Raw genomic sequence first — 27,299 nt, 5'->3', positions numbered from 1 at the left:
AGATGCCACCCGACTTGCTGAGTATTCCTTGCCATTGTCTCCAATTATTTATAGTACTTGACTGAATGATGGTTAGACTCTTGATTGGTACAGGTGTTGGAGGTTATGGGGGGGGGGGGGAAGGCAGGAGAATGGGGAGAGATAGATCAGCCATGATTGAATGGCAGAGTAGACTTGATGGGCCGAATGGCCTAATGCAACTATTCTTTGTGACCGTATGACCTATTACTGCTTGACACTCTTGTGGGTGTAACGCTGTGTGATTTTTTTTTTCCCCTGCATTTTTAAGGAGTCCACTTGGCCTGTACTGTTTGGACTAAACGCAGTTCCGGCCTTGTTCCAACTTGCTGGTCTGCCCTTCCTTCCCGAAAGCCCCCGCTATTTGCTGTTTGAAAAGAACGACGTTTCCAAAGCCAGCAAAGGTAAAGAAGATAAACTATTTTAATCACATTCACAACCATCATGCAATATACTTGTCAGCTGTCAGTTGTTTAGTTGAAACTGATTGTTTTCGGAACATTTTAACGATTCCTCTTGACGTATCGGACCAACTATCTGCAATATGTTTTAACTTCCAAAGGTGCTATTCATACATTTTCAGATCTCCAGAACATGGAGTTCTCAGTTCTGATGATCACTTGTTAGCTTCCAGCACTTAAATGCATTGTGCAGAAACTTAATGTTATGTTTTCACTTTCTTTCTCTGGCGGGTGGGGAGAGAGGAGAACAGGAGGTGGGAATGTTAGAACTCTATGTTCTTTCAAGTTGTCCTGATGTTTGAAGAGATAGCATTAATCTCAGAACAATGCAAAAAATTGTGAAATGCCTTTGTGTCTGAGATTCAGATTTGGAATGAGTAAACATGGATGCCATGACTGAAATCCCTCATTCTTTGCTCCTGTCGTTTGTTTCTGCTTCCATCCAGACTTGTTCAGTTTAGAGATATAATAGAGTGCGGAAACAGGCCCTTTAGGCCCACCGGGTCCGGGCCGACCAGAGAGCACCCTCTCCTCCCCCTCTCTCCCCCCCCCCTCCCCCTCTCCCCCCCCCTCCCCCCCACGCCCTCCCTCCCTCCCCTTCCCTCAGAGAGTTGTAAATCGGTGGTTCACTCAGAGAGTTGTGAATCTGTGGAATTCTCTGCCTCAGAAGGCAGTGGAGGCCAGTTCTCTGGATGCATTCAAGAGAGAGCTAGATGGAGCTCTAAATGATAGCAGAGTCAGGGGTTATGGGGAGAAGGCAGGAACGGGGTACTGATTGTGAATGATCAGCCAAGATCACATTGAATGGCTCGAAGGGCCGAATGGCCTACTCCTGCACCTATTGTCTATTGTTTATTGTCTATTGACTAGCGATCCCCACACATTAACACTATCCTACACCGACTAGAGACATTTTTTAAATTTCCCAAGCCAATTAACCTTCAAACCTGTACGTCTTTGGAGTGTGGGAGGAAACTGATGATCTCAGAGAAAACCCATGCAGGTCACGGGGAGAACGTACAAACTCCGTACAGACAGCACCCGTAGTCGGGATGGAACCCGGGCCTCCGGCGCTGCATTCGCTGTAAGGCAGCAACTCTACCACTGCGCCACCGTGAGACTTGTGTTTCTAGAGTTGGTGTATCTGGGCTCGTGCTTAAATTTTGTTTAGTTCAGTTTACGGACACTGCATTGAAACAAGTGGGCAGGGAGGGACTGCAGATGCTGGTTTAAACCGGAGATAGACACAAAAAGCTCAGTGGGACAGGCAGCATCTCTGGAGAAAAGGAATAGGTGATGTTTCGGGTTGAGACCGATGAAAGGGCTCGACCCGAAACCTCACCTATTCCTTTTCTCCAGAGATGTCGCCTGACCTGCTGAGTTACTCCAGCTTTTTGTGCCTACCTTCAGCATAGAAAACAAACCCTTTGGCCCACTGAGTCCTCGCCGATCATCGGGCAGGAACGTAATCCCACTATCTCGTTCACTCCCGACACACCAGGGACAGTGTACAGCAGACGATTAACCTGCAAACCCGCATGCTCTCTGGGATGTGGGCGATACCTGTGCACCCTGAGGGAACCCATGAGGTGACGGGAAGAGCATGCAAACTCCACACAGACACCCACCCAAGGTTGGGATCGAACCTGGGTCTCTGGTACTGTGCCACTGTGCCGCCCGTCACAAGACTAGTGAGCCAGGCGCAGGACCGACTGTGCAGCTTCTCAGAGCTAGATAGAGCTCTTAAGGATAGCGGAGTCAGGGGGTATGGGGAGAAGGCAGGAACAGGGTACCGATTGAGAATGATCAGCCATGATCACATTGAATGGCGGTGCTGGCTCGAAGGGCTGAATGGCCTCCTCCTGCACCTATTGTCTATCGTCTAACTTCCTTTACCTAAGGAAGCTGTTACTGTCCATTACACTCAATGTATACCACATGGTATCAGCCTAACTTTGAAACCTCTGCTCTTAACTTGTCAATTCTATTTGTTTAATTTAGTTCAGAGATACAGCGCGGTAACTGGAATACACTGGAACTTAGAAGGGTGAGAGGAGATCTTATCGAAACGTATAAGATTATTAAGGGGTTGGACACGTTAGAGACAGGAAACGTGTTCCCAATGTTGGGGGTGTCCAGAACAAGGGGCCACAGTTTAAGAATAAGGGGTAGGCCATTTAGAACTGAGATGAGGAAAAACTTTTTCAGTCAGAGAGTTGTGAATCTGTAGAATTCTCTGCCTCAGAAGGCAGTGGAGGCCAAGTCAATGAATGCATTCAAGAGAGAGCTAGATAGAGCTCTTAAGGATAGCGGAGTCAGGGGGTATGGGGAGAAGGCAGGAACGGGGTACTGATTGAGAATGATCAGCCATGATCACATTGAATGGCGCTGGCTCGAAGGGCAGAATGGCCTCCTCCTGCACCTATTGTCTATTGAAACAGGCCCTTTCGGCCCACCGGGTCTGCACCGACCAGCGATCCCCGCACATTAACACCATCCTATGCCCACTAGGGGCAATTTTTACATTTACCAAGCCAATTAATCTACAAACCTGTACGTCTTTGGAGTGTGGGAGGAAACCGGAGATCCCGGAGAAAACCTACGCAGGTCACGGGGAGAATGTACCAACTCCGTACAGACGGCGCCCGTAGTCGGGATGGAACCCGGGTCTCCGGCGCTGCATTCGCTGTAAGGCGGCGTCTCTACCGCTGCGCCACCGTGACCGCCCTCAACATTTCTCAAAAATGCTGCTGAACGTTCTTTATTTGGAGTAAACTACATCATTGGACTTCAGGTAGGGAGGTGAGGTGGACCTCTGTACATGGAGCACCTTGTAAGATCACTGGCCACAATACTTGACTTCCAGGAGATAATTTTCTGAGCCCATTTTTCCCCAGGGAGTCTTGTCTGTCAGGGAGAGGCCAAGGCCATGAATGGTCACAGGGACATGGATGACGTTTGTTCACATTTCTAATCTGCAACTCTTGATATTGCAAACCTCATGTGGTATTGTTGTCCTGTGAAATTATTCTGAGCAAGTGGGTGAAATTATCTTAAATTTGTGCAGTTTTCAGACAGTTATCATTCGTTCTTCTGACTATCTCAGAATCCCGATTGCTTCCCAATTCCTAAATGTTGAAATGGAGTGGAATCACCGTCGTCGGTCACTGGAAGCGAGCGTGACTGCCCTCTCCATAGGGTCGGACGCCTGTGCGTGACTTTGTTTAACGTGGGGAGACTGGTTCACAGACAGCCACAACACGGTCCTTGACAGATCTGGGTCAGGATCCAGTGGCATGGAGTCCAAGACGACCGGGGACCCTTTTCTGCTGCAGCCTTCATCCATCCGCCTTCCCAGCCGTCGTGACTCTCCACTAAAGTCAGCCGCCATCCTCCCTCCGCCTGTTCCACCGTTGAGGTCTTGGTTGGATCGCTCTTGGTCAGGGACCTCCCCCTCGACCTTACCGCCATGGGTGACCCTACCAGGAGCGTAGCTCCAGACGGCATCGCTCTCAGGATCTCAGGACCACACAAGCTTCTCCACCACGACAAGCTGACAATCCGCGGAGAAGGATAGAGTGGAATGCAATCTCCTCGGTAAGGTTTGATTCTCAACACTTTCCAAGTGAACAGAAACATTGCATTTCTCTTTCATTAAAGTTGCCTGAAATTCCTCACTTTGCTGCTTGGCGTACGATTTTTGACTCGATTTACTTTAAACAAATGGCTGCCACGTTGTAATAGCAAAAAGAAACTTGACTTGATCACCCATAGATAAACGGGAACGATTGCAAACACTCAGCGGGTCAAGCAACTTGTTTGGAAAGAGAAACAGAGTGACGATTCGTTGTCAGAAAATCCGACGAAGAATTCCCGACTTGAAACGTTAATTCTGTTTCTCCTTCCACAGAGGCTGCTGGACTTGCTGAGTGTTTCCAGCAGTTTCTGTTTGCATTTCAGGTTATCATCGCCTGCAGTTTTTAATTTTTGTTCTGCATTTATACTCCGTCTACGCTCCAAATTGGCAGGAAAAGAGGTGTAGGGTGGAGCAGTCTGGAGAACGGTCTCCAGCCAAAATGTTACCCGTTCCTTCTCTCTAGAGATGCTGTCTGTCCCGCTGAGTTTACTCTGGCATTTTGTGTCTATCTTTGGCAGGAAGAGAAGTCAGCTGTGTGACACCACTACTTTCATTTACATGACATTGCTGTGTCCCAAACATTATGGTGCCCTGAAATGGGGGGGGACTATGTATAAACACTGCTGTAATTTCTACATGGTGAGACCAAAATGTATACAAATGTCCTTTATTAAAATCTGACAATGTGCACTTTAACCACATGTGATTTTTTTTCTATTACAAATCTCAAATTGTGGAGTACAGAGGCAAATAAATAAATGATGGGTCTTTGTCCCAAACATTATGGAGGGCACTGTATATATACACAGCTGACTTCTCTTCCTGCCAAAGATAGACACAAAATGCCAGAGTAAACATATATACAGTGCCCTCCATAATGTTTGGGACAAAGACCCATCATTTATTTATTTGCCTCTGTACTCCACAATTTGAGATTTGTAATAGAAAAAATCACATGTGGTTAAAGTGCACATTGTCAGATTTTAATGAAGGCCATTTTACTCACAATTTTACTCACAAATACACATATATATAGATCATATATACCTGTGTATATATATCTTATTGAAACATATAAGATAATTAGGGGATTGGACACATTAGAGGCAGGAAACATGTTCCCAATGTTGGGGGAGTCCAGAACAAGGGGCCACAGTTTACGAATAAGGGGTAGGCCATTTAGAACGGAGATGAGGAAGAACTTTTTCAGTCAGAGAGTGGTGAAGGTGTGGAATTCTCTGCCTCAGAAGGCAGTGGAGGCCAGTTCATTGGATGCTTTCAAGAGAGAGCTGGATAGAGCTCTTAAGGATAGCGGAGTGAGGGGGTATGGGGAGAAGGCAGGAACGGGGTACTGATTGAGAGTGATCAGCCATGATCGCATTGAATGGCGGTGCTGGCTCGAAGGGCTGAATGGCCTACTCCTGCACCTATTGTCTATTGTCTATTGGTTGGTGCTTTCCAAATCCCAGGATATTAATTGAATTTAATAGGGATGGTGGGATTTGGAACCTGATCTCTGGATTGTTGGTGCAGGTTTTTTGGCAGTTGTACCTGGTAGTTTTAACTGTTGAGCTACCTCTGTTCCCTTTGTGGCATCTCCCTTTACCAGCTCGTTACTGAGGTCACAGACTGCTGATAGCTGTGAGATCTTGCCATAGGTCAAAGAACTATCGAGTGCTGAACCTGACACAGGATCGCGCTGTGGAGAAAAACTGACAGAGATGTTCTTTGACCTTCTGAATTGGAGACTGCAATGTTTTTGAAACATTTAAAATAACGAGACCAAGTTGGGCCCAAACCGCTCCTACATTGGTACAGCATCCTCTCCTCCCCCACTCGCCCCTCCTCTCTCCCCCCCCCCCACTCCCGCCACCCCTCTCCCCCCTCCCTCCCCCCCTCCCTCCCCCCTCCTTCCTCCCCCTCCCTCCTCCCTCCCCCCCACCCCTCTCCCCTCTCCCTTCCCACCACCCCCTTTCCCCTCCCCTTCCCCATACCCTTCCTCTCCCCCACTCCATCCCCCTCAACCCCCCTTATCTCCTGTCCTCCCCCTCCCTCCACCTCCTCCCCTCCCTTCCCCTCCTCCCCCCCCCTCAACCCCCCTTATCCCCCCTCCCTCCCCCCTCCCTCCACCCCCTCCCCTCCCTTCCCCTCCTCTCCTTCCCCCCCTTCAACCTCTCTTATCCCCCCCTCCCTCCTCCTCCCCCCTCCCTCCCCCCTCCCTCTTCCCCCTCCCTCCCTAGGAGATAGATTTAAACTTTAATATGTGAATAACTTTAAAAATGTAACACTAATTTCAATGAAACCTCTTCCATTTGCACCAAAGGGACGACGGTGAATAAGGTGGGCCTAAAATTGTCGCGCTATGGTGAACCGTTTTGGCTGTAGTTCAGGAACAAACAAACAAACAAACAAGAGTTTTAGTGTGCAGATGTTCGGGTGACATGTTGCTCTTTGAATGCCTTTAAAATGTAACAAAGCGATTTCGAGATTTGGATTCTCACAAAATTATATAAGGCAGGGTTCTTAGTTTATTTGTACAGTTTACAATGTTTTATGTGTGTGAAGGAACCGCAGATGCTGGTTTAAACCGAAGATATTCACAAAGTGCTGGAGTAACTCAGCAGGACAGCAGGAGCATCTCTGGAGAGTAGGAATGGGTGGTGTTCGAGGTAGAGACTGGAGAAGGGTCCCGACCCAAAACATCACCCATTCCTTCTCTCCAGAGATCCTGCCTGGCCTGCTGAGTTACTCCAGCATCCTGCGTCTACCATGTTTTATGTTCTCAACGTGTTATCAGCTCAGACAACCTGTTTGTTTGAAGAAGAGTCCCGACCTGAAACATCACTTATCCATGTTGTCTGGAGATGCTTCCTGACTTGCTGAGCCACTCCACCACTCTACCTTGTCCCCTTTGTGTCGATTTAATTTAAGTTGCAGTTGATAGAAGTGCAACACAAAATATATAAACTGGATTACCTCTTAGTTCGACAGTTCAACACTATCATTTGTCTGCCGAACAAATTTTAAAAGTAGGTTCATCTGATTGCTGGAACACTGGTAATTTTGTGTTCATCCCATTCAGGTCTCCAATTCTTCCTTCTCTTTTTCTCCTTCCTGCTCTTCTTTCTCCCGACTGGTACCCTCACTAATTCCTATCCCTTTCTTTCTTTATTCCTCCATCCATCTCCCTTATTCTATTCACCCCATTCCATATCCAAAATCCCCCCCCAAAAAATCCAAAATAGCTTTATTTGTCATTCGTTCCGAACGAGATTACTTAGCCAGCAGTACAAAAAACACAAGACACACGACCCCAACACAAACATCCATCACAGTGACTCCAAACACCCCCTCACTGTGATAGAGGACAAAAACTTCCCCTCTCTCTTCCCCCATGCCCCTCCCACGTACAGACAACTCGACCCCTACCGAGGTGACCGACCCGCACAGCCCCCGCAAGGAGATGGAAAGTCCCCGTGGCCGAGCCGCACCGGGCGATGGAAAGTCCCGTGGCCGCGCCGCACTGGAAAGTCCCGCGGCCGAGCCGGGCGCTGTTCAGTCCCGTGGCCGCGCCGCACCGGTCGATGGAAGGCCCCGCGGCCGCACCGGGCGCTGTTCAGTCCCGTGGCCACGCCGCACCGGACGATGGAAGGCCCCCGCGGCCGAGCTGCACCGGGCGCTGTTCAGTCCCACGGCCGCGCCGCACCAGGCGATGGAAGGCCCCGCGGCCAAGCCTCGCCCCGAGGAAGAAGCATAAAAAAAGAAAGATTTCCCCCCCCCCCCCCCCACATACAACCCCCCCCCCCCCCCCCACACATACATGTGGATAAGGTTTCCCCCCCAACTACCTATTAAATCTTTCCCCTCTCACCTTAAACCTACGTACTCTGGTTCTTGATCCCCTTACTCTTGGTAAGAGAGTCCGTTTTATACTCTGCCTGCTTTCATTTGTTGCTTTCAAAGGAAAAGATGTAAAACTGGACATGTATTTTTGCATGGATTGTGTATTTCCAGACCAATTTCAACCTCTACATTGTAATCATAGAAAAACATAGAAACATGGAAAATAGGTGCAGGAGGAGGCCATTCGGCCCTTCGAGCCAGCACCACCATTCATTGTGATCATGGCTGATCATCCACAATCAATAACCCATGCCTGCCTTCTCCCCATATCCCAAGAGCTCTATCTAACTCTCTTTTAAATTCATACAGTGAATTGGCCTCCACTGCCCTCTGTGGCAGAGAATTCCACAAATTCACAACTCTCTGGGTGAAAACGTTCCTTCTCACCTCAGTTTTAAATGGCCTCCCCTTTATTCTAAGACTGTGGCCCCTGGTTCTGGACTCGCCCAACATTGGGAACATTTTTCCTGCAGCTAGCTTGTCCAGTCCTTTTATAGTTTTCTATGTCTCTATAAGATCTCCTCTCATTCTTCTAAACTCCAGTGAATCCAAGCCTAGTCTTTTCAATCTTTCCTCATATGACATTCCCGCCATCCCAGGGATTAACCTCGTGAACCTACGCCGCACTGCCTCAATTACAAGGATGTCCTTCTTCAAATTAGGAGACCAAAACTGTACACAATACTCCAGATGTGGTCTCACCAGGGCCCTGTACAACTGCAGAAGAACCTCTTTACTGCTACACTGAAATCCTCACGTTATGAAGGCGATTCCTCTCGTTATGAAGGCCTCGAATCACCGAGGATAGTCCGGTGGTGGATCACTGACTGAAAATAAATAGCTCACAACAAGATCTGACTTCAGTTTTACTTGGAAACGTTCCACGTGACATTGAGTTAAGGTGACTTTCTGTCCTGGCCAGAATCACATCAACACAGACATCAAGGCACATAATAAAAGCCACAAAATCTTAGAGATCTGGCTTCACTTTCTGTTAGAAACATAGAAACATAGAAAATAGGTGCAGGAGTAGGCCATTCAGCCCTTCGAGCCTGTACGCTCCGCCATTCAATATGATCATGGTTGATTATCCTAAATCAGTACCCGGTTCCTGCTTTCTCCCCATACCCCCTTGTTCCATTAGCCTTGTCCAACTCTCTCTTGAAAACATCCAGTGAATTGGCCTCCACTGCCTTCTGTGGTAGAGAATTCCACAGATTCCCCACTCTCCGGGTGTCTATTATAAAGACGCTACTTACATTTCCGAGTCTTGCCTTCACTGAAGTTATAGGAGGGGGAGAGCGAGAGACATCTTATCTACACTGTTCCGCGGTAATTGTGTAGATTTCTGGAGGAGTGCTGCATATTCCACTTTGACAAGGCTGTCTACTCGGTAGGCTACAGCTACACCTATTATTAAATGATCATTCAATAGACAGGTAGAAATCATAGTTTTCGACCTGTCTGACAGATATCCCATCATTTACCAATCTGATGCAGAAAGACTGCCATTGCCAGTCCTTGTCCTTGCAATTCTGAATTTGTTGACAAACACGAGGCAAAGAGTAGAAAATGGAAATCACGTAGATTAGTGTAAATCAGCCAAGATCACAGTGAACTGGATTACTCAAGCCACAGAAGGCAGTGGAGGCCAATTCACTGGATGAATTTAAAAGAGAGTTAGATAGAGCTCTGGGGGCTAGCGGAATCAAGGGATATGGGGAGAAGGCAGGCACGGGTTACTGATTGTGGATGATCAGCCATGATCATATTGAATGGCGGTGCAGGCTCGAAGGGCCAGTGTGGATCGTCAGTACGGGCTTGGTGGGCTGAAGGGCCTCTTTTCATTGCTATATTTCTATGGAGATTGAAAATTGCAGCGCCGGAGTCCACAGGAAAGAAAGAGAAAAACAGCAGCAGGTAATCATTGATCGTAAGATCATAAGTGACAGGAGCAGAATTAGGCCATTCGGCCCATCAAGTCAACTCCGCCATTCAATCATGGCTGATCTATCTCTCCCTCCTAACCCCATTCTCCTGCCTTCTCCCCATAGCCTCTGACACCCGTACTAATCAAGAATCTATCTATCTCTGCCTTAAAAATATCCACTGACTTGGCCTCCACAGCCCTCTGTGGCAAAGAATTCCACAGAATCACCACCCTCTGACCATAGAAATTCCTCCTCATCTCCTTCCTAAATGAACGTCCTTTAATTCTGAGGCTCTGACCTCTAGTCCTGGACTCTCCCACTGGTGGGAGTCTTCCTTTAAGTCTTCCTTTTGTTGGTCTTCCTTTTCAATGGAGACGAGGGAGGATGCAGCTGGCCACCTTGACCAGTGGTCATCGGTGGTTTTGCCAGTGGCTCTCCGAGCCTACAATGAGGTGGAAGTGCAAAGGTCTTCAATGGAGCTCAGTCCAATTTCCAGACGCACCTCAGTGCACTTTGCAACAGATGCAAACTGCATCGAGTTCTCAGTGAGTCCGGGTGAAGTGCTCCAAAAGCTTAAATATTTTGTTAGTGATATAATGGGTGACGTGTCCAACGTTGTGTCTACTCATTCTCCGGGAGGACTGTGTGGTAAGGATGACTTGCTTCCAGTTTAGTTTAGAGATACGGTGCGGAAACAGGCCCTTTCTGCCCACCTGGCCCGCGCTGACCAGCGATCCCCGCACATTAACAACATCCTACGCCCACTAGGGACAATTTATTTCTTTACATTTACCAAGCCAATTAACCTGCATACCTGAATTCTCTGCCTCAGAAGGCAGTGGAGGCCAATTCTCCGAATGCATTCAAGAGAGAGCTAGAGAGAGCTCTTAAGGATAGCGGAGTCAGGGGGTATGGGGAGAAGGCAGGAACGGGGTACTGATTGAGAATGATCAGCCATGGTCACATTGAATGGCAGTGCTGGCTCGAAGGGCCGAATGGCCTACTCCTGCACCTATTGTCTATTGCCTATTGTACGTCTTTGGAGTGTGGGAGGAAACCGAAGATCTCGGAGAAAACCCCACGCAGGTCACGGGGAGAACGTACAAACTCCGTACAGACGGCACCCGTAGTCGGGATGGAACCCGGGTCCCTGGCGCTGTAAGGCAGCAAATCTACTGCCGCGCCACCGTGCCGCCCAAGTTCTCCACTCGGTTCTGTGGTTTCAATGGGTTTTGTTGAGGTTCTGTCGAGTGGAGTGCTTGTTGGAACGAGTGAGTGGATGGTTTTTAAGATGGTGTGCTTCTTCCCAGCGTTTTGTACTGACCCTTCGCATGCTTTCAATGAAAGCCGCATGCTTTCAATGCTATCCCAAATATTCACCATCCATTTTGATCGGTTACAGACCAAAGATTCCTAAGAGTTGCTGTACTTCAATACATTTTTGCGCAAAAGTTTGAGAACGTCCTTAGAAACATAGGAAATAGGTGCGGGAGGAGGCCATTCGGCCCTTCGAGCCAGCACCGCCATTCATTGTGATCATGGCCGATCATCCACAATCAGTACCCCGTGCCTGCCTTCTCCCCATATTCCTTGAATCCACTAGTCCCTAGAGCTCTATCTAACTCTCTTTTAAATGCATCCAGTGAATTGGCCTCCACTGTCCTCTGTGGCAGAGAATTCCACAAAGTCACAACTCTCTGGGTGAAAAGGTTTTTTTTTCACCTCAGTTTTAAATGGCCTCCCCTTTATTCTTAGACTGTGTGGCCCCTGGTTCTGGGCTCCCCCAACATTGGGAACATTTTTTCTGCATCCAGCTTGTCCAGTCCTTTTATAATTCTATACATTTCTATAAGATCCCCTCGCATCCTTCTAAATTCCAGTGCATACAAGCCCAGTCTTTCCAATCTTTCCTCGTATGGCAGTCCCTCCATCCCGGGGATCTTTGAAGAGTTTTCTTTGTTTTCCCCTTGTCAGATGTGCAAATGACTTGGTGACCAGTCTCCGTTGGTTCAGTCTAAATCTGGGAATGTTGCAGGGAAAGCAGTCTGGTTCTGTCCTGTCATTGGACATCATTGGTGGCATTACACAAGGCTTTGACATGCGTGCTGTAGGTAGTCCTTATCTCAGAGTGTGCATCAGGGCACGGATCCTTTCTACCTGGTAGACCATGAGCTTTGTGCTGGATCTTGGACGACCAAAGCCTGTGCTGGCTTAATGAATATGGTGATGTATTTTGCCATTTGGAATTATTGTGAGCAATTTTGGGCACAATATCTGAGGAAGGATGTGCTGACTCTGAAAAGCCTCCAGAGGAGGTTTGCAAGAATGATCCCAGGGATGAGTTAGTTAACATATGGTGGGCGTTTGATAGCACTGAGCCTGTACACGCTGGTATTTATTCACAAAATGCTGGAGTAACTCAGCAGGTCAGGCAGCATCTCAGGAGAAAAGGAATGGGTGACGTTTCGGGTCGAGACCCTTCTTCAGACGGTCTGAAGAAGGGTCTCGACCTGAACGTCACCCATTCCTTCTCTCCTGAGATGCTGCCTGACCTGCTGAGTTACTCCAGCATTTTGTGAATAAATACCTTCGATTTGTACCAGCATCTGCAGTTATTTTCTTATACTACCTGTACACGCTGGTGTTTGGAAGAATGAGGGGGGGACCTCATTGAAACGTGCAGAATGAAGAAAGGCTTGGATAGAGTGGGTGGGGAGAGGATGTTTCCACTAGAGGGAGAGTCTGGGACTAAGGGTCATAACCTCAGAATTAAAGGACGTTCTTTTAGGAAGATGAGGAAGAATTTCTTTAGTCAGAGGGTGGTGAATATGTGGAATTCCTTTCCACAGAAGGCCGCGGAGGCCAAGTCAGTGGATATTTATAAGGCAGAAATAGATAGATTCTTGATTAGTACGGGTGTCAGGGGTTACGGGAGGATGGGGTTTGGAGAGAGGGACAGATCAGCCATGATTGAATGGTGGAGTAGAATTGATGGGCCGAATGGCCTCGTTCTGATCCTGCCCACGTATGATTTTATGATCAACATTTCAATTCACTGAAGGTTGGTTCTCCAGGGATGGAAAGTGGCGCACGGTTTCTAGGGTTGTGATGTCCATTTCTGTTCCGTAATACTCTTGTGAAATGGCTTGGAATGTTTCTGACAGTGCTATTTGAACCCCATCTTGTAACCCGTGGGGTAGCAAGGCTCCCATTTTAGCTCACGGTTATTTGCACTTTTTTGCTTTGTAACGTTTTTACCATTTTTTAAAAAATTGTAGAATTAAAATTTAAAATTTAAATTATCGTCAGGACAGACAATGACATTTTTTTGGTAAAGATATCGAAGAACGGAGAACAAGAATAATTGTTCTCCGTTCTTCGATATCTTTACCAAAAAATTGTCATCGTCAATAATAATAATAATAATAATAATAATAATAATAATAATAATAATAATAATAATAATAATAATAATAATAATAATAATAATAATAATAATAATAATAATAATCATCATCATCATCATCATCATCATCATCATCATCATCATCATCATCATCATCATCATCATCATCATCATCATCATCATCATCATCATCATCATCATCATCATCATCCTTTATTCGTCCCACAACGGGGAAATCTGCAGGGTTACAGCAGCAAAGTGGATAGCAAAAATACATAAGCATTCATTAAAAATAAAATAACGGTAATTATCTTTATACACTGGTCTGCTGGGAGCAGTGCTGGTTGTGCAGTCTGACAGCAGCGGGAAGGAAGGACCTCCTATATCTCTCCTTTATAATGGAGGAAGGATATTCTTGCTATTGAGGGCGTGCAGCGTAGGTTTACTAGGTTAATTCCCGGAATGGCGGGACTATCGTATGTTGAAAGACTGGAGCGACTAGGCTTGTATACACTGGAATTTAGAAGGATGAGAGGAGATCTTATCAAAACATATAAGATTATTAAGGGATTGGACACGTTAGAGGCAGGAAACATGTTCCCAATGTTGGGGGAGTCCAGAACAAGGGGCCACAGTTTAAGAATATGGGGTAGGCCATTTAGAACTGAGATGAGGAAAAACTTTTTCAGTCAGAGAGATGTGAATCTGTGGAATTCTCTGCCTCAGAAGGCAGTGGAGGCCAAGTCTCTGAATGCATTCAAGAGAGAGCTAGATAGAGCTCTTAAGGATAGCGGAGTCAGGGGGTATGGGGAGAAGGCAGGAACGGGGGTACTGCTTGAGAATGATCAGCCATGATCACATTGAATGGCGGTGCTGGCTCGAAGGGCCGAATGGCCTCCTCCTGCACCTATTGTCTATTGTCTATTGTCTATTGTCCTTCACGCACTTGGGGTGAAGGAGTCTGTCACTGAAGGAGCTACTCAGCGCAGTGACGGTGTCCTGCATGGGGTGGGAGTCGTTGTCCAGCAGCGATGTTAACTTTACCATCCTCCTCCTCTCTCCCACCGCCTGCACTGAGTCGAGGGGGCAACCCAGGACAGAGCCGGCCTTCCTGATTCTCTGTGATTCAAAATCACACTTGCTTGATGCGGCCATTTCCACATTTTCCTTTGTAGTCATTGGTGTTATTTTTGGACCGTCACATTCCAATCTTACAATTCCATCTTATACCTCTCAAACCACTGTCAAGGAAACTTTCAACTCTCATATCACGTGGGACTAATTTAATCCACTGTATTAATTTATTTTTTGTGTTAAAAAAAATTCTATTCTGTTTTGTAGTTTTAGCACAATCCGCAGGCGTTGCCACTTTCATTTCACTGCACATAGAAACATAGAGAAACATAGAGAATAGGTGCAGGAGTAGGCCATTCGGCCCCTCGAGCCTGCACCGCCATTCAATATGATCATGGCTGATCATCCAACTCAGTATCCCGTACCTGCCTTCTCTCCATACCCCCTGATCCCTTTAGCCACAAGGGCCACATCTAACTCCCTCTTAAATATAGCCAATAAACTGGCCTCAACTACCTTCTGTGGCAGAGAATTCCACAGATTCACCACTCTCTGTGTGTGAAAAAAAAAAAAAAACTTTCTCATCTCGGTCCTAAAAGACTTCCCCCTTATTCTTAAACTGTGACCCCTTGTTCTGGACTTCCCCAACATCGGGAACAATCTTCCTGCATCTAGCCTGTCCAACCCCTTAAGAATTTTGTAAGTTTCTATAAGATCCCCCCTCAATCTTCTAAATTCCAGTGAGTACAAGCCGAGTCTATCCAGTCTTTCTTCATATGAAAGTCCTGCCATCCCAGGAATCAATCTGGTGAACCTTCTCTGTACTCCCTCTATGGCAAGAATGTCTTTCCTCAGATTAGGAGACCAAAACTGAGATTAGGAGACCAAAACTGAGTCTTTATATACATCTTGTATATATTTATGTGACAAATAAACCTGACTTGACTTGAAGACAAACCTTACCCAGTTCATGTATCTAAATTCAATCATCCTGCTGTATCCCTACAGGCAAAGAATAACATAGACATAGAAACATAGCAACATAGAAAATAGGTGCAGGAGTAGGCCAGTCGGTCCTTCGAGCCATTCAATATGATCATGGCTGATCGTCCAGAATCAGTACCCCGTGCCTGCTTTCTCCCCATATCCCTTGATTCCGCTAGCCCTCAGAGATCTGTCCAACTCTCTCTTGAATGCATCCAGTGTATTGGCCTCCACTGCCTTCTGTGGCAGAGAATTCCACCGATTCACAACTCTCCGGGGTGAAAAAGGTTTTTCCTCATCTCGGTCCTAAATGGCCCACCCCTTATTCTTGCTTTGTATAACATTCCACTTTCAAAATTTTGCCTTTTAAACCATGCTACATTTTGCTCTTCTTGAAAATCTTTGAGGTGGTACGGGGAAGGCTGGTCCTCAGATGGAAGTTGTACATCAGGGGAAGTATCATTAGAACAGCATACGGCAGGAACTGGGGAGGGGATGATATTCCACTAAAATATGGGAGTCTTTTACAGGCCAGCTGGTTAGCCTTAGATGTAACTTACAGCACTTGACAATTTTAAAGATAGCAGGAAGAGCATGAAGAATTTGCAAAGCGGAAAGGACTATGGCACAAGCTTGGCAAGTAGCGTTACAGGGAATCCCAAGGCATTTTATGTGTGTGTGCATATATGTGTCTATGTGTGCGTGTGCCTATGTGTGTGTCTATGTTTGTGTGTGTATATGTGTCCATCTATGTATGCGTGTGTGTGTGTGTATATGCGTCCGTCTGTGTGTGTGTGTGTGTGTATATATGTGTCCGTCTATGTGTGTGTGTGTGTCCGTCTATGTGTGTGTGTGTGCGTGTGTGTGTGTGTGTGTGTATATGTGTCCATCTGTGTGTGTGTCCGTCTATGTGTGTGTATATGTGTCTGTCTGTGTCTGTCTGTGTGTGTGTGCATGTGTGTGTGTGTGTGTATGTGTGTGTGTGTGTGTGTGTGTGTGTGTGTGTGTCGGTGTGTCGGTGTGTCTGTGTGTGTGTGTGTGTGTGTGTGTGTGTGTGTGTGTATGTGTGTGTGTGTGTATATGTGTGTGTGTGTGTGTGTGTCGGTGTGTGTGTGCGTGTGTGTGTGTGTGTGTATATGTGTGTGTGTGTCTGTGTGTGTGTGTGTGTGTGTCGGTGTGTCGGTGTGTCTGTGTGTGTGTGTGTGTGTGTGTGTGTGTGTGTGTGTATGTGTGTGTGTGTGTATATGTGTGTGTGTGTGCGTGTGTGTCGGTGTGTGTGTGCGTGTGTGTGTGTGTGTGTATATGTGTGTGTGTGTATATGTGTGTGTGTGTGTATATGTATGTGTGTATATATATATAAATATATATATATATATAATATATACATATGTGTGTGTGTTTATGTATATGTATGTATATCAGGGTAGCTTGTGACAGGGCGGGTCCATTCCGTGAAACAGGAGGGAATCTCTGTCTGAAATGACAGTGAGGTCTCAAATGAGTACTTTGCACTAATATTCACTAAGAAGAAGCACATGAATGGCAGTGAGATAAGAGAGGGGTATGTTAATATTCATTCCTGAGCAGGTCGATATTAAGAAAGTTGGTTCTCTTGAAAAAAACACTAAGGTGGGCAGGACACCAGGATTGATAGAATTCACCCCAGGATTCTACAGGAGGCAATGGAAGAGATTGTGTGGATCTTGACCAATTTATTTGTGTTCTCATGAGCCATCCGTCGAGGTGCCACAAGACTGTAGAATGGCCAACATTGTTGCTTCGTGGAGAAAGGGTAACAGGGATAAACTGGGAGGTTTATGAGCTGATAGATGAGCCTGTCAGTGGGGGGGGGGGGGGGGGGGGGGGGGGGGGGAGGGGGGGGAATAATCGGAGAATACTCTTCGGGAGAGTATTTTCTCGGATTTGGCGAAACAAAGACATTGTTGGAGAGTCATTGTGTAGGAAGGAACTACAGATGCTGGTTTAAACCGAAGGTAGACACAAAACTGCTGGAGTAACTCAGCGGGACAGGCAGCATCTCTGGAGAGAAGGAATGGTGACGTTTTGGGTCAAGGCCCTTCTTCGGACTGGGTCAAGGGACAGTCAACGGCTTTGTGTGGAGTTCTTGCCTCCCAAATTTTTTTTTTTTTTTAACACCAGTCTCCCTAAAATCCAATTTTACAATAGCCTTTGCCATTCAACTGGGGTGGTCACGGTGGCGCAGCGGTAGAGTTGCTGCCTTACAGCGAATGCAGCGCGTGAGACCAGGGTTCTATCCCGACTGTGGGCGCTGTCTGTACGGAGTTTGTACGTTCTCCCCGTGACCTGCGTGGGTTTTCTCCGAGATCTTCGGTTTCCTCCCACACTCCAAAGACGTGCAGGTTTGTAGGTTAATTATATCATATCATATCATATATCTACAGCCGGAAACAGGCCTTTTCGGCCCTCCAAGTCCGTGCCGCCCAGTGATCCCCGTACATTAACACTATCCTACACCCACTAGGGACAATTTTTACATTTACCCAGCCAATTAACCTACATACCTGTACGTCTTTGGAGTGTGGGAGGAAACCGAAGATCTCGGAGAAAACCCACGCAGGTCACGGGGAGAACGTACAAACTCCTTACAGTGCAGCACCCGTAGTCAGGATCGAACCTGTGTCTCCGGCGCTGCATTCGCTGTAAAGCAGCAACTCTACCGCTGCGCTACCGTGCCGCCCAATTGGCTTGGTAAATGTAAAAATTGTCCCTTGTGGGTGTAGGACAGTGTTAATGTGCGGGGATCGCTGGTCGGCGCGGACCCGGTGGGCCAAAGGGCCCGTTTCGTGCTGTATCTCTAAGCTAAACTCATTAGATAGCCCAAACAATGAACCGTCATCTCATTACATGAGGGGATGACATCAAATAAATCTCATTGCCTTGCTGAATATTGTTTTTGCGTCACTCCATACGTTTCGACCTACCAACCCACCTTACCTTTCTTAACTCGGAAAGTCGAGCGACAGAAACTTTGTCTTCCAGCTGATATTCGGGAAAGAATCCGTTAAATGATATAGAAATTAATTATAGAAAAGTAATAAATCATACAGATGTGTGGTACATTTGACTTTTGAAAGTCAGTGCGCACAATTTAGATCCTGCATTCAATCCTTTGTGCGAATATGACTTTCTTTTCCTTGATTTTGTGAAATGAATGAACCTGCTATTGAGGGCGTGCAGCGTAGGTTCACTAGGTTGATTCCCGGAATGGCGGGACTGTCGTATGTTGAAAGGCTGGAGCAATTAGGCTTGTATACACTGGAATTTAGAAGGATGAGGGGGGATCTTATTGAAACGTATAAGATAATTAGGGGATTGGACATATTAGAGCAGGAAACATGTTCCCAATGTTGGGGGGGTCCAGAACAACAGTTTAAGAATAAGGGGTAGGCCATTTAGAACGGAGATGAGGAAGAACTTTTTCAGTCAGAGAGTGGTGAAGGTGTGGAATTCTCTGCCTGAGAAGGCAGTGGAGGCCAGTTCGTTGGATGCTTTCAAGAGAGAGCTGGATAGAGCTCTTAAGGATAGCGGAGTCAGGGGGTATGGGGAGAAGGCAGGAACGGGGTACTGATTGAGAGTGATCAGCCATGATCGCATTGAATGGCGGTGCTGGCTCGAAGGGCTGAATGGCCTCCTCCTGCACCTATTGTCTATTGTCTATTGTCTATTGAAACAGAGATTTAAGCTTCTCTCATGATGCAAATATCTCCGTAATCCAGTTTGATTGCACAGCCCTTTGTCTCTTCCTATTCATGGCTCCTCCTGTTTAATCTAAATTATTCATCTGCCCTCTGACTCAACCTTGTACGAAAACAATTTATAGCATTTTTGTGATGCATACGCAACCTGAACACATTACGATTGATATTCAGCAATTTGCAATTATCCTTGACCTATTTCTTTGTCATAGAGTGCATACAGCATGGAAACAGGTCCAACTAGCCCCACACCGGCCAACGTGTCCCAGCTGCACGAGTCCCACCTGCCTGCGTTTGCTCCAAATGAGTCCTATACACTCCTCCAGTGCCATAGTGAGGCCCACCGCAAATTGGAGGAACAGCACCTCATATTTCGCCTGGGCAGCTTGCAGCCCAGCGGGTATGAACATCGACTTCTCCAACTTTAGATAGTTCCTCTGTCCCTCTCTCCCCCTCCTCCTTCCCAGATCTCCCTCTATCTTCCTGTCTCCACCTATATCCTTCCTTTGTCCCGCCCCCCCTGACATCAGTCTGAAGAAGGGTCTCGACCCAAAACGTCACCCATTCCTTCTCTCCCGAGATGCTGCCTGACCTGCTGAGTTACTCCAGCATTTTGTGAATAGAGTCCTATACATGTTGTCATTTAAGTAAATGAGAATTATTACTGCAATTTGTAAAATGTAACACACATATACTGTTACCCAGGAAACCTCGCCCATTATAACATGTAACCCCTGTATGTCCTTTTAACACACAATCTTTGGCTTTTTCACATTTTGGCCTCATTTGATTTCCCACTGATTTTCCCTTGGAAATTGAAATTCCATGCTTTATGTGCTTCACCATCGTTTCCTTTCAGTTTACATCACCTGCAGCCCTTTGGTGCCTCCACCTATTATTTCCTAGCCTCTGTTATCATTTCCATTCTTCCCTCCCCCACCTGCCCCATCCCTCCCCACCCCCCCCCCCCCCTCCCTCCCTACCCCTGATCTCTTAATTCTGGTTATCTTCCCTCTATTCTCTCAGGACCGGTTCATAGCAGCTATGGCCCTGGGGGTGAAGCTGTTCCTGAGTCCTGGAGGTTGCGGACGTAGAAGGCCTTGTATCGTCTGCCCGATGGTTGAATTTTGAACAGACTGTTGCAGGGGTGTGAGGAGTCTTTGTGGATGCTGGTGGCTTTTCTGAGGCATCGTGTGTTGTAGATGCCCTCCAAGGCTGGTAGCTGTGTTCCGATAGTCCTCTGAGCTCTATGGACTACCCGCTGAAGAGCTTTCCCTCTCTGCCACCGTGCAGCTGAGGTTCCACACCGGGATGCCATGCGTTAGGATGCTCTCTATGGTGCAGCGGTAGAAGGTCGTCAGGCAGCTGTTGGGGTAGACCAGACTTTTTCAGTGTTCCCTGGTGGAACAGTCGTTGCTGTGCCTTCTTGACCAGCGCAGCGGTGTTAGTGGACCATGAGAATCCTGCTGCATGCTTGGACAGCCTTCCTCATTATCCACAACTCCGACAATTTTATTTGGTTTTTGTTTAGTTTCAGTTTAGAGACACAGCATGGAAAAATCCCCACTTGAGACCACGCTGGCCATTGACTCTGGTTTCATGTTATTCCTACTTTTACATCCACTCCGATACACAGTGTTACAGAGGCTGGCGGTCACAAGAACATGAAAAATCCACTCAGCACCCGGGGTCATGATCAAACCCAGATCTCTGGTGCTGTGGCTGCTGACGCCAAGAGGATTGACAAGCTCATCAGGAAGGCTGGCTCTGTCCTGGGGGCTGAGTCGGATCCATGGGAGGTGATCTAGGAGGGGAGGGATGCTCCTCAAACTGCGGAGCATCCTGGACAATACAGCTCACCCCCTCTCCATGACACACTGGCCAACCTGAGGAGCACCTTCAGCAACAGACCGGTCCCACCAAGATGCAGCACAGAACGCCACAGGAGATCCTTCTCCCTGTGGCTATCAAACTGTACAACTCCTCCCCCTTCTATCGTGGGGTAGACTGAGACTGACTCCCCTTTTTTTGTTAGATTTAGAGATGCAGCGCGGAAACAGGCCCTTCGGCCCACCGAGTCTGCGCCGCCCAGCGATCCCCGCATATTAACACTATCCTACACCCACTAGGGACAATTTTTACATTTTACCCAGTCAATTAACCTACAAACCTGTACGTCTTTGGAGTGCGGGGAGGAAACCGATGATCTTGGAGAAAACCCACGCAGGTCACGGGGAGAACGTACAGGCTCCGTACAGACGCCGCCCGTAGTCAGGATGGAACCCGAGTCTCCGGCGCTGCATTCGCTGTAAGGCAGCAACTCTACCATTGCGCCACCGTGCCGCCCTTCCCCCCTCCCCCCCCCCCCCCCCCCACCCCCCCCCTCCCTGATCTTTCAATCATGTTTCATGAATTTTGGATTTTTATGACCGAAGGCAGATCAATTTCCCTCCTGGGATAAATAACGTTCTATCGTAGTCGTGATGGAACCCGGGTCTCCGGCGCTGCAAGGCAGTAACTCTGCCGCTGAGCCACCGTGCCACCCTGCTACAGCGAGAACAGATCCAGCCTCTACACTCTCTTCTCGTGACTGAAGTAATCCTGGTGAATCTCTTCGGCATCCAGCACGTAGTGAAATTGAAGCTGTGGCCAAAATCAGCGGGTGGAGAAATAAACTGTTAAGGGCGTTTGATCTGAGTAATTGCATCTGGCTGCACAAGTTACCCGCCCAGAAGCGATAATGCTTTAATCACCAGCCTTTCATACCTCTCCACATTTGACAGAATGTGTTGTTTTATACAGTAATATGTGAAAACCGGTGGCTGGGAATCCGTTACGATGGATTGTAAATCAAAACATTGTTGTTCCGGTGAAGCCACTCATCTGTGTTTATGTGGCTGGAATAGGGTAGAACATCTTTCGTCAGGGAAGGTAGACACAAAATACTGGAGTAGCTCAGCGGAACAGGCAATCCAGCTCTGGAGAGAAGGAATGGGTGACGTTTCGGGTCGAGTGTGAAGAAGGGTCTCGACCCGAAACGTCACCCATTCCTCCAGCCTGACCCAGCTGAGTTACTCCAGCATGATGTGTCTATCTTCGGTGTAAACCTGCATCTGCAGCGCCTTCCTACATCTCTAGTCATGGCCTCGACACGTTCCTCTGTTTAATCACTGGCATGGGAACCATGGAAACCTCCAGTTTGAGAAGCAAAAAAAACCATGTCTCTGTCAGATCGATTGGACATGTTCTGTTCATTTCAGTGGTTATGGCCTGTTAATGTGCGAGTCTATTAATAGCATGATTTATAGTAGGTAAAAACAATTGTTGGTACAGAAAATATATTGTGACATTTGATCAAAATAGATCTTTTCGAATGCACTTTCAATGGGGGACAGCTGCTTATCCAAAGAGTAGGTGAGATACACACTGGCTTTGTTCATGAGGAATTCTTTGCAACAGAAGGGCTGTGGAGGCCAAGTCAATGGATGTTTTTAAGGCAGAGATGAATAGGTTCATGATTAGCACGGGTGTTGGAGGTTATGGGGAGAGGGCAGGAGAGTGGGGTCTCGGAGGGAGAGATCGGTCAGCCAGGATTGAATGGCGGGGTAGACTTGATGGGCCGAATGGCCTACTTCTGCTCCTATCACTTATGACCTTATGACCTCATCCTGGGGAAACTGTCGACCCTATTTATGACCCATAAATTTACATGACCTTACGACGTAGACCTACAGGTTTGTAGGTTAATTGACTGGGTAAATGTAAACATTGTCCCTAGTGTGTGTAGGATAGTGTTAATGTGCGGGGATCGCTGGGCAGGGCGGCGCGGACTCGGTGGGCCGAAGGGCCTGTTTCCGCGCTGTATCTCTAAATTAAACTAAAAATGAACGAAATAAATATAATCTATTGTGTTCACAGGCAAATGAAAAATGAAGTCCTCATTTTGATGCTGTCACCAAGAGTAAAATCAATACAATACGAGCACTTCAACTCCCCCTCCCATTCCCAGTCTGACCTTTCTGTCGTGGGCCTCCTCCAGTGCCATAGTGAGGCCAACCGGAAATTGGAGGAACAGCACCTCATATTTCGCCTGGGCAGCTTGCAGCCCAGCGGTATGGACATTGACTTCTCCAACTTTAGATAGTTCCTCTGTCCCTCTCTTCCCCTCCCCCTTCCCAGATCTCCCTCTATCTTCCTGCCTCCACCTATATCCTTCCTTTGTCCCGCCCCCCCCTGACATCAGTCTGAGAAGGGTCTCGACCCGAAACGTCACCCATTCCTTCCCTCCTGAGATGTTGCCTGACCTGCTGAGTTACTCCAGCATTTTGTGAAATAATACTATACAATATCTTCACTGTCATTGTACAAGTACACCAAGATTAAGAATGCAACTTCCATATCGATGCTATAAAATAAATAAATAAAACCCGATGAAAATCAACAAAGGGGGGGGGGGGGGGGGGAGGAAACAATGTAAAGTGCAAAAAAAGGTTGATGCAGGGGTCAGTTGTGCCAGATGACCCTGGGAACAGAGACAGATCATGGCGGGCTCTCAGCAGGTCCGATTCAGAGGTGCTATAGCTCTAGGGATGAAGCTGTTCCTTAGTCTGGAGGTGCGGGCGTAGAAGGCCTTGTAACGTCTGCCAGATGGAAGTGGTTCAAACAGACGGTGGCGTGGGTGTGGTGGAGTCCTTGTAGATGCTGGTGGCTTTCCTGCAGGCAGCGTGCATTGTAGATGTCCTGTTGTCAGTGTAGTCCTTTGCAAGACCACAGAAAATCACTAACCCCCATCATTTCTTGCAGCATTTCAAGTCTTTTATGGGAAAGAAGACGTCACAGAGGAGGTGGAAGAGGTCTTGGCCGAGAGAAAAGCCCAGAATGAAGTCCGCTTACTTTCGGTGTTGGAGTTGGTGCACAATCGGTCGGTACGGTGGCAGCTGATCACCACCGTGGTCACCATGTCCTGCTATCAGCTCTGCGGGTTGAATGCTGTAAGTACGAACGTGCTCAGTTTTACTTTTGGTGTGTTACACAGCTTTATCTACAGGACTGTACATTAAGAGGCAAGGAATACAAAACCATGAAGGACTGAGGCAAGAACTTGATTAGTGCGGGGTGTCGGAGGTTACGGGGAGAAGGCAGGAGAATGGGGTTAGGAGGGAGAGGTAGACCAGCCACAATTGAATGGCGGAGTAGACTTGATGGGCCGAATGGCCTAATTCCACTCCTATCGCTCATGACCTTATGAACACCAGAAGAACACAGGAAAGTTGTGAATTTGTGGAATTCTCTGCCACAGAGGGCAGTGGAGGGCCGATTCACTGGATGAATTTAAAAGAGAGTTAGGTAGAGCTCTAGGGGCCAGTGGAATCAAGGGATATGGAGAGAAGGCAGGCACGGGTTACTGATTGTGGATGATCAGCCATGATCACAATGAATGGCGGTGCTGGCTCGAAGGGCCAAATGGCCTCCTCCTGCACCTATTGTCTATGTTTCGATGTTTCTAACTCAGACAGCTAATGTGTGTTGAACAGTCTGACTCTGCTGTGACTATGGTGGTGACTGGTCTTGGCTTATCTAGGCCTGGGATGGAGAGTATATAAATCAGTTCAGTTCACTTTAGTTTATTGTTAAGTGTACCGAGGTACAGTGAAAAGCTTTTGTTGCTTGCTAAGCAGTCAGCAGAAAGACAATACATGATGACAATCGATCCATTTACAGTGTATAAATAAATGATAAGGGAATAATGTTTAGTGCAAGGTAAAGCCAGCAAAGTCCGATTAAGGATCGTCCGAGGGTCACCAAAGAGGTAGATAGTAGTTCAGCACTGCTCTCTGGTTGTGGTAGGATGGTTCAGTTGCCTGATAACAGCTGGGAACAAACTGTCCCTGAATCTGGAGGTGTGCGTTTTCACACTTCTGTACCTTTTGCCTGATAGACAATAGACAACAGACAATAGGTGCAGGAGTAGGCCATTCGGCCCTTCGAGCCAGCACCGCCATTCAATGTGATCATGGCTGATCATTCTCAATCACTACCCCGTTCCTGCCTTCTCCCCATACCCCCTGACTCCGCTATCCTTAAGAGCTCTATCTAGCTCTCTGTTGAATGCATTCAGAGAATTGGCCTCCACTGCCTTCTGAGGCAGAGAATTCCACAGATTCACAACTCTCTGACTGAAAAAGTTCTTCCTCATCTCAGTTCTAAATGGCCTACCCCTTATTCTTAAACTGTGGCCCCTGTGATGGGAGAGGGGAGAAGAGGGAGTGGCCAGGGTGCGACTGGTCCTTGATTGTGCTGCTGGCCTTGCCGAGGCAGCGTGAGATACAAATGGAGTCAACGGAAGGGAGGTTGGTTTGTGTGATGGTCTGTGCTGCGTCCACAATTCGCTGCAATTTGCTGCAATCAGAGATCCATGCACTGCATTCCCCTCTGGCAATGAAAATGCGCACGGAGGAAATTTCCACTGGCTCCACAGAATGCAACGATGTGATGGCATCCCTCTATTCATGGTGTATGTTGTGGACGTAGCTCAGACCAACACTGAAATCAGACTCCCCACCATTGGCTCTATCTACACCTAATGCTGCCTTGGAAAAACAGCCAGCGTTATCAAAGGCACGAAGTGGCGGAGTAACTCGCTGAGTTCCTTGCATCTGGAAGTCCTTGGATCTACGTAATCTGAGATTTGGCCCAGTCAGCGGTCATCCCTCCTTCTCCCCATTTCCGTTGGACAGAAGGTACAGAAGCTTGAAGGCGCGCAGCGCAACACGCAACACGCAACACGCAACACGCAACACGCAACACGCAACACGCAACAGCAGGCAGTGAAGAAAGCGAATGGGATGTTAGCATTCATAGCAAGAGGATTTGAGTATAGGAGCAGGGAGGTTCTGCTGCAGTTGTACAGGGCCTTGGTGAGACCACACCTGGAGTATTGTGTACAGTTTTGGTCTCCTAATCTGAGGAAAGACATTCTAGCCTTAGAGGGAGTACAGAGAAGGTTCACTAGATTGATCCCTGGGATGGCAGGACTTTCATATGAAGAAAGACTGGGTAGACTGGGCTTGTACTCGCTGGAATTTAGAAGACTGAGGGGGGATCTTATCGAAACATATAAAATTCTTAAGGGGTTGGAGAGGCTAGATGCGGGAAGATTGTTCCCGATGTTGGGGAAGTCCAGAACCAAGGGTCACAGCTTAAGGATAAGGGGGAAGTCTTTTAGGACCGAGATGAGAAAACATTTCTTCACACAGAGAGTGGTGAATCTGTGGAATTCTCTGCCACAGAAGGTAGTTGAGGCCAGTTCATTGGCTATATTTAAGAGGGAGTTAGATGTGGCCCTTGTGGCTAAAGGGATCAGGGGGTATGGAGAGAAGGCTGGTACAGGTTACTGAGCTGGATGATCAGCCATGATCATATTGAATGGCGGTGCAGGCTCGAAGGGCCGAATGGCCTACTCCTGCACCTATTTTCTATGTTTCTAACACCAGACTCAGGAACGGCTTCTTCCCCTCTGTTCTCAGGTTCCTAGACCATCCTTCCACAAGCTAGGGTGCTGTATGATTCCCCTGTGTTCCATTGCGGACATTAGACTTTGTCTGTGGAACTGATGCGCTACAATGCCGAGAACTATATTCTGCACTCTGTATCTTCCCCTTTGCTCCATCTATTGAGCGTGAGCTTGCCTTGATTGTATCCAAAGACACTCGAGGAGCAAGATAGACCACTCGACCTTAAAAACCATAGCACGTCTTGGCGCCATTTTAGTAGGCAGAAACTTGCAGAAACATTTTAAAAGAAAAATGACAAAAATCTGTGAATTGATAGACGAGATATATTCTGCATTTTTATGGTATCATCACACATAGTGTTCCCCCAAAACACTGATTACACTGCGAGGGGAAGAACGAACGGCGGGTTTTACTTACTAAAATGGTGGACGTTACGCTTCTTTGCGTACCACACTTCAGTATAGGCGATTTCGATGGAGTGGTCCATCTTGCTCCTCTAGTATCTTTGATTGTATCTATGTACAGTGTTATCATATCATATATATACAGCCGGAAACAGGCCTTTTTCGGCCCTCCAAGTCCGTGCCGCCCAGTGATCCCCGTACATTAACACTATCCTACACCCACTAGGGAC

The 27,299-nt window shown here is 47.3% G+C and overlaps 1 protein-coding gene across 5 annotated transcripts in view; it reads left to right on the top strand.

Moving 5' to 3' along the window:
- Positions 1–27,299, top strand: part of slc2a9l2 (solute carrier family 2 member 9, like 2) — a 250,648-nt gene that overhangs the window by 106,237 nt on the left and 117,112 nt on the right. For all 5 annotated transcript variants that reach the window (XM_078407285.1, XM_078407305.1, XM_078407314.1 and 2 more), the window contains 2 exons: positions 290–422; positions 23,955–24,142. In XM_078407285.1, the coding sequence (XP_078263411.1) occupies positions 290–422; positions 23,955–24,142 (321 nt within the window). The remainder of the gene's footprint in view (positions 1–289; positions 423–23,954; positions 24,143–27,299) is intronic.

This window comes from Rhinoraja longicauda, chromosome 1, assembly GCF_053455715.1.
Source record: "Rhinoraja longicauda isolate Sanriku21f chromosome 1, sRhiLon1.1, whole genome shotgun sequence".
NCBI lineage: Eukaryota > Metazoa > Chordata > Chondrichthyes > Rajiformes > Arhynchobatidae > Rhinoraja > Rhinoraja longicauda.
This window is presented reverse-complemented; position numbering and strand designations above follow the sequence as displayed.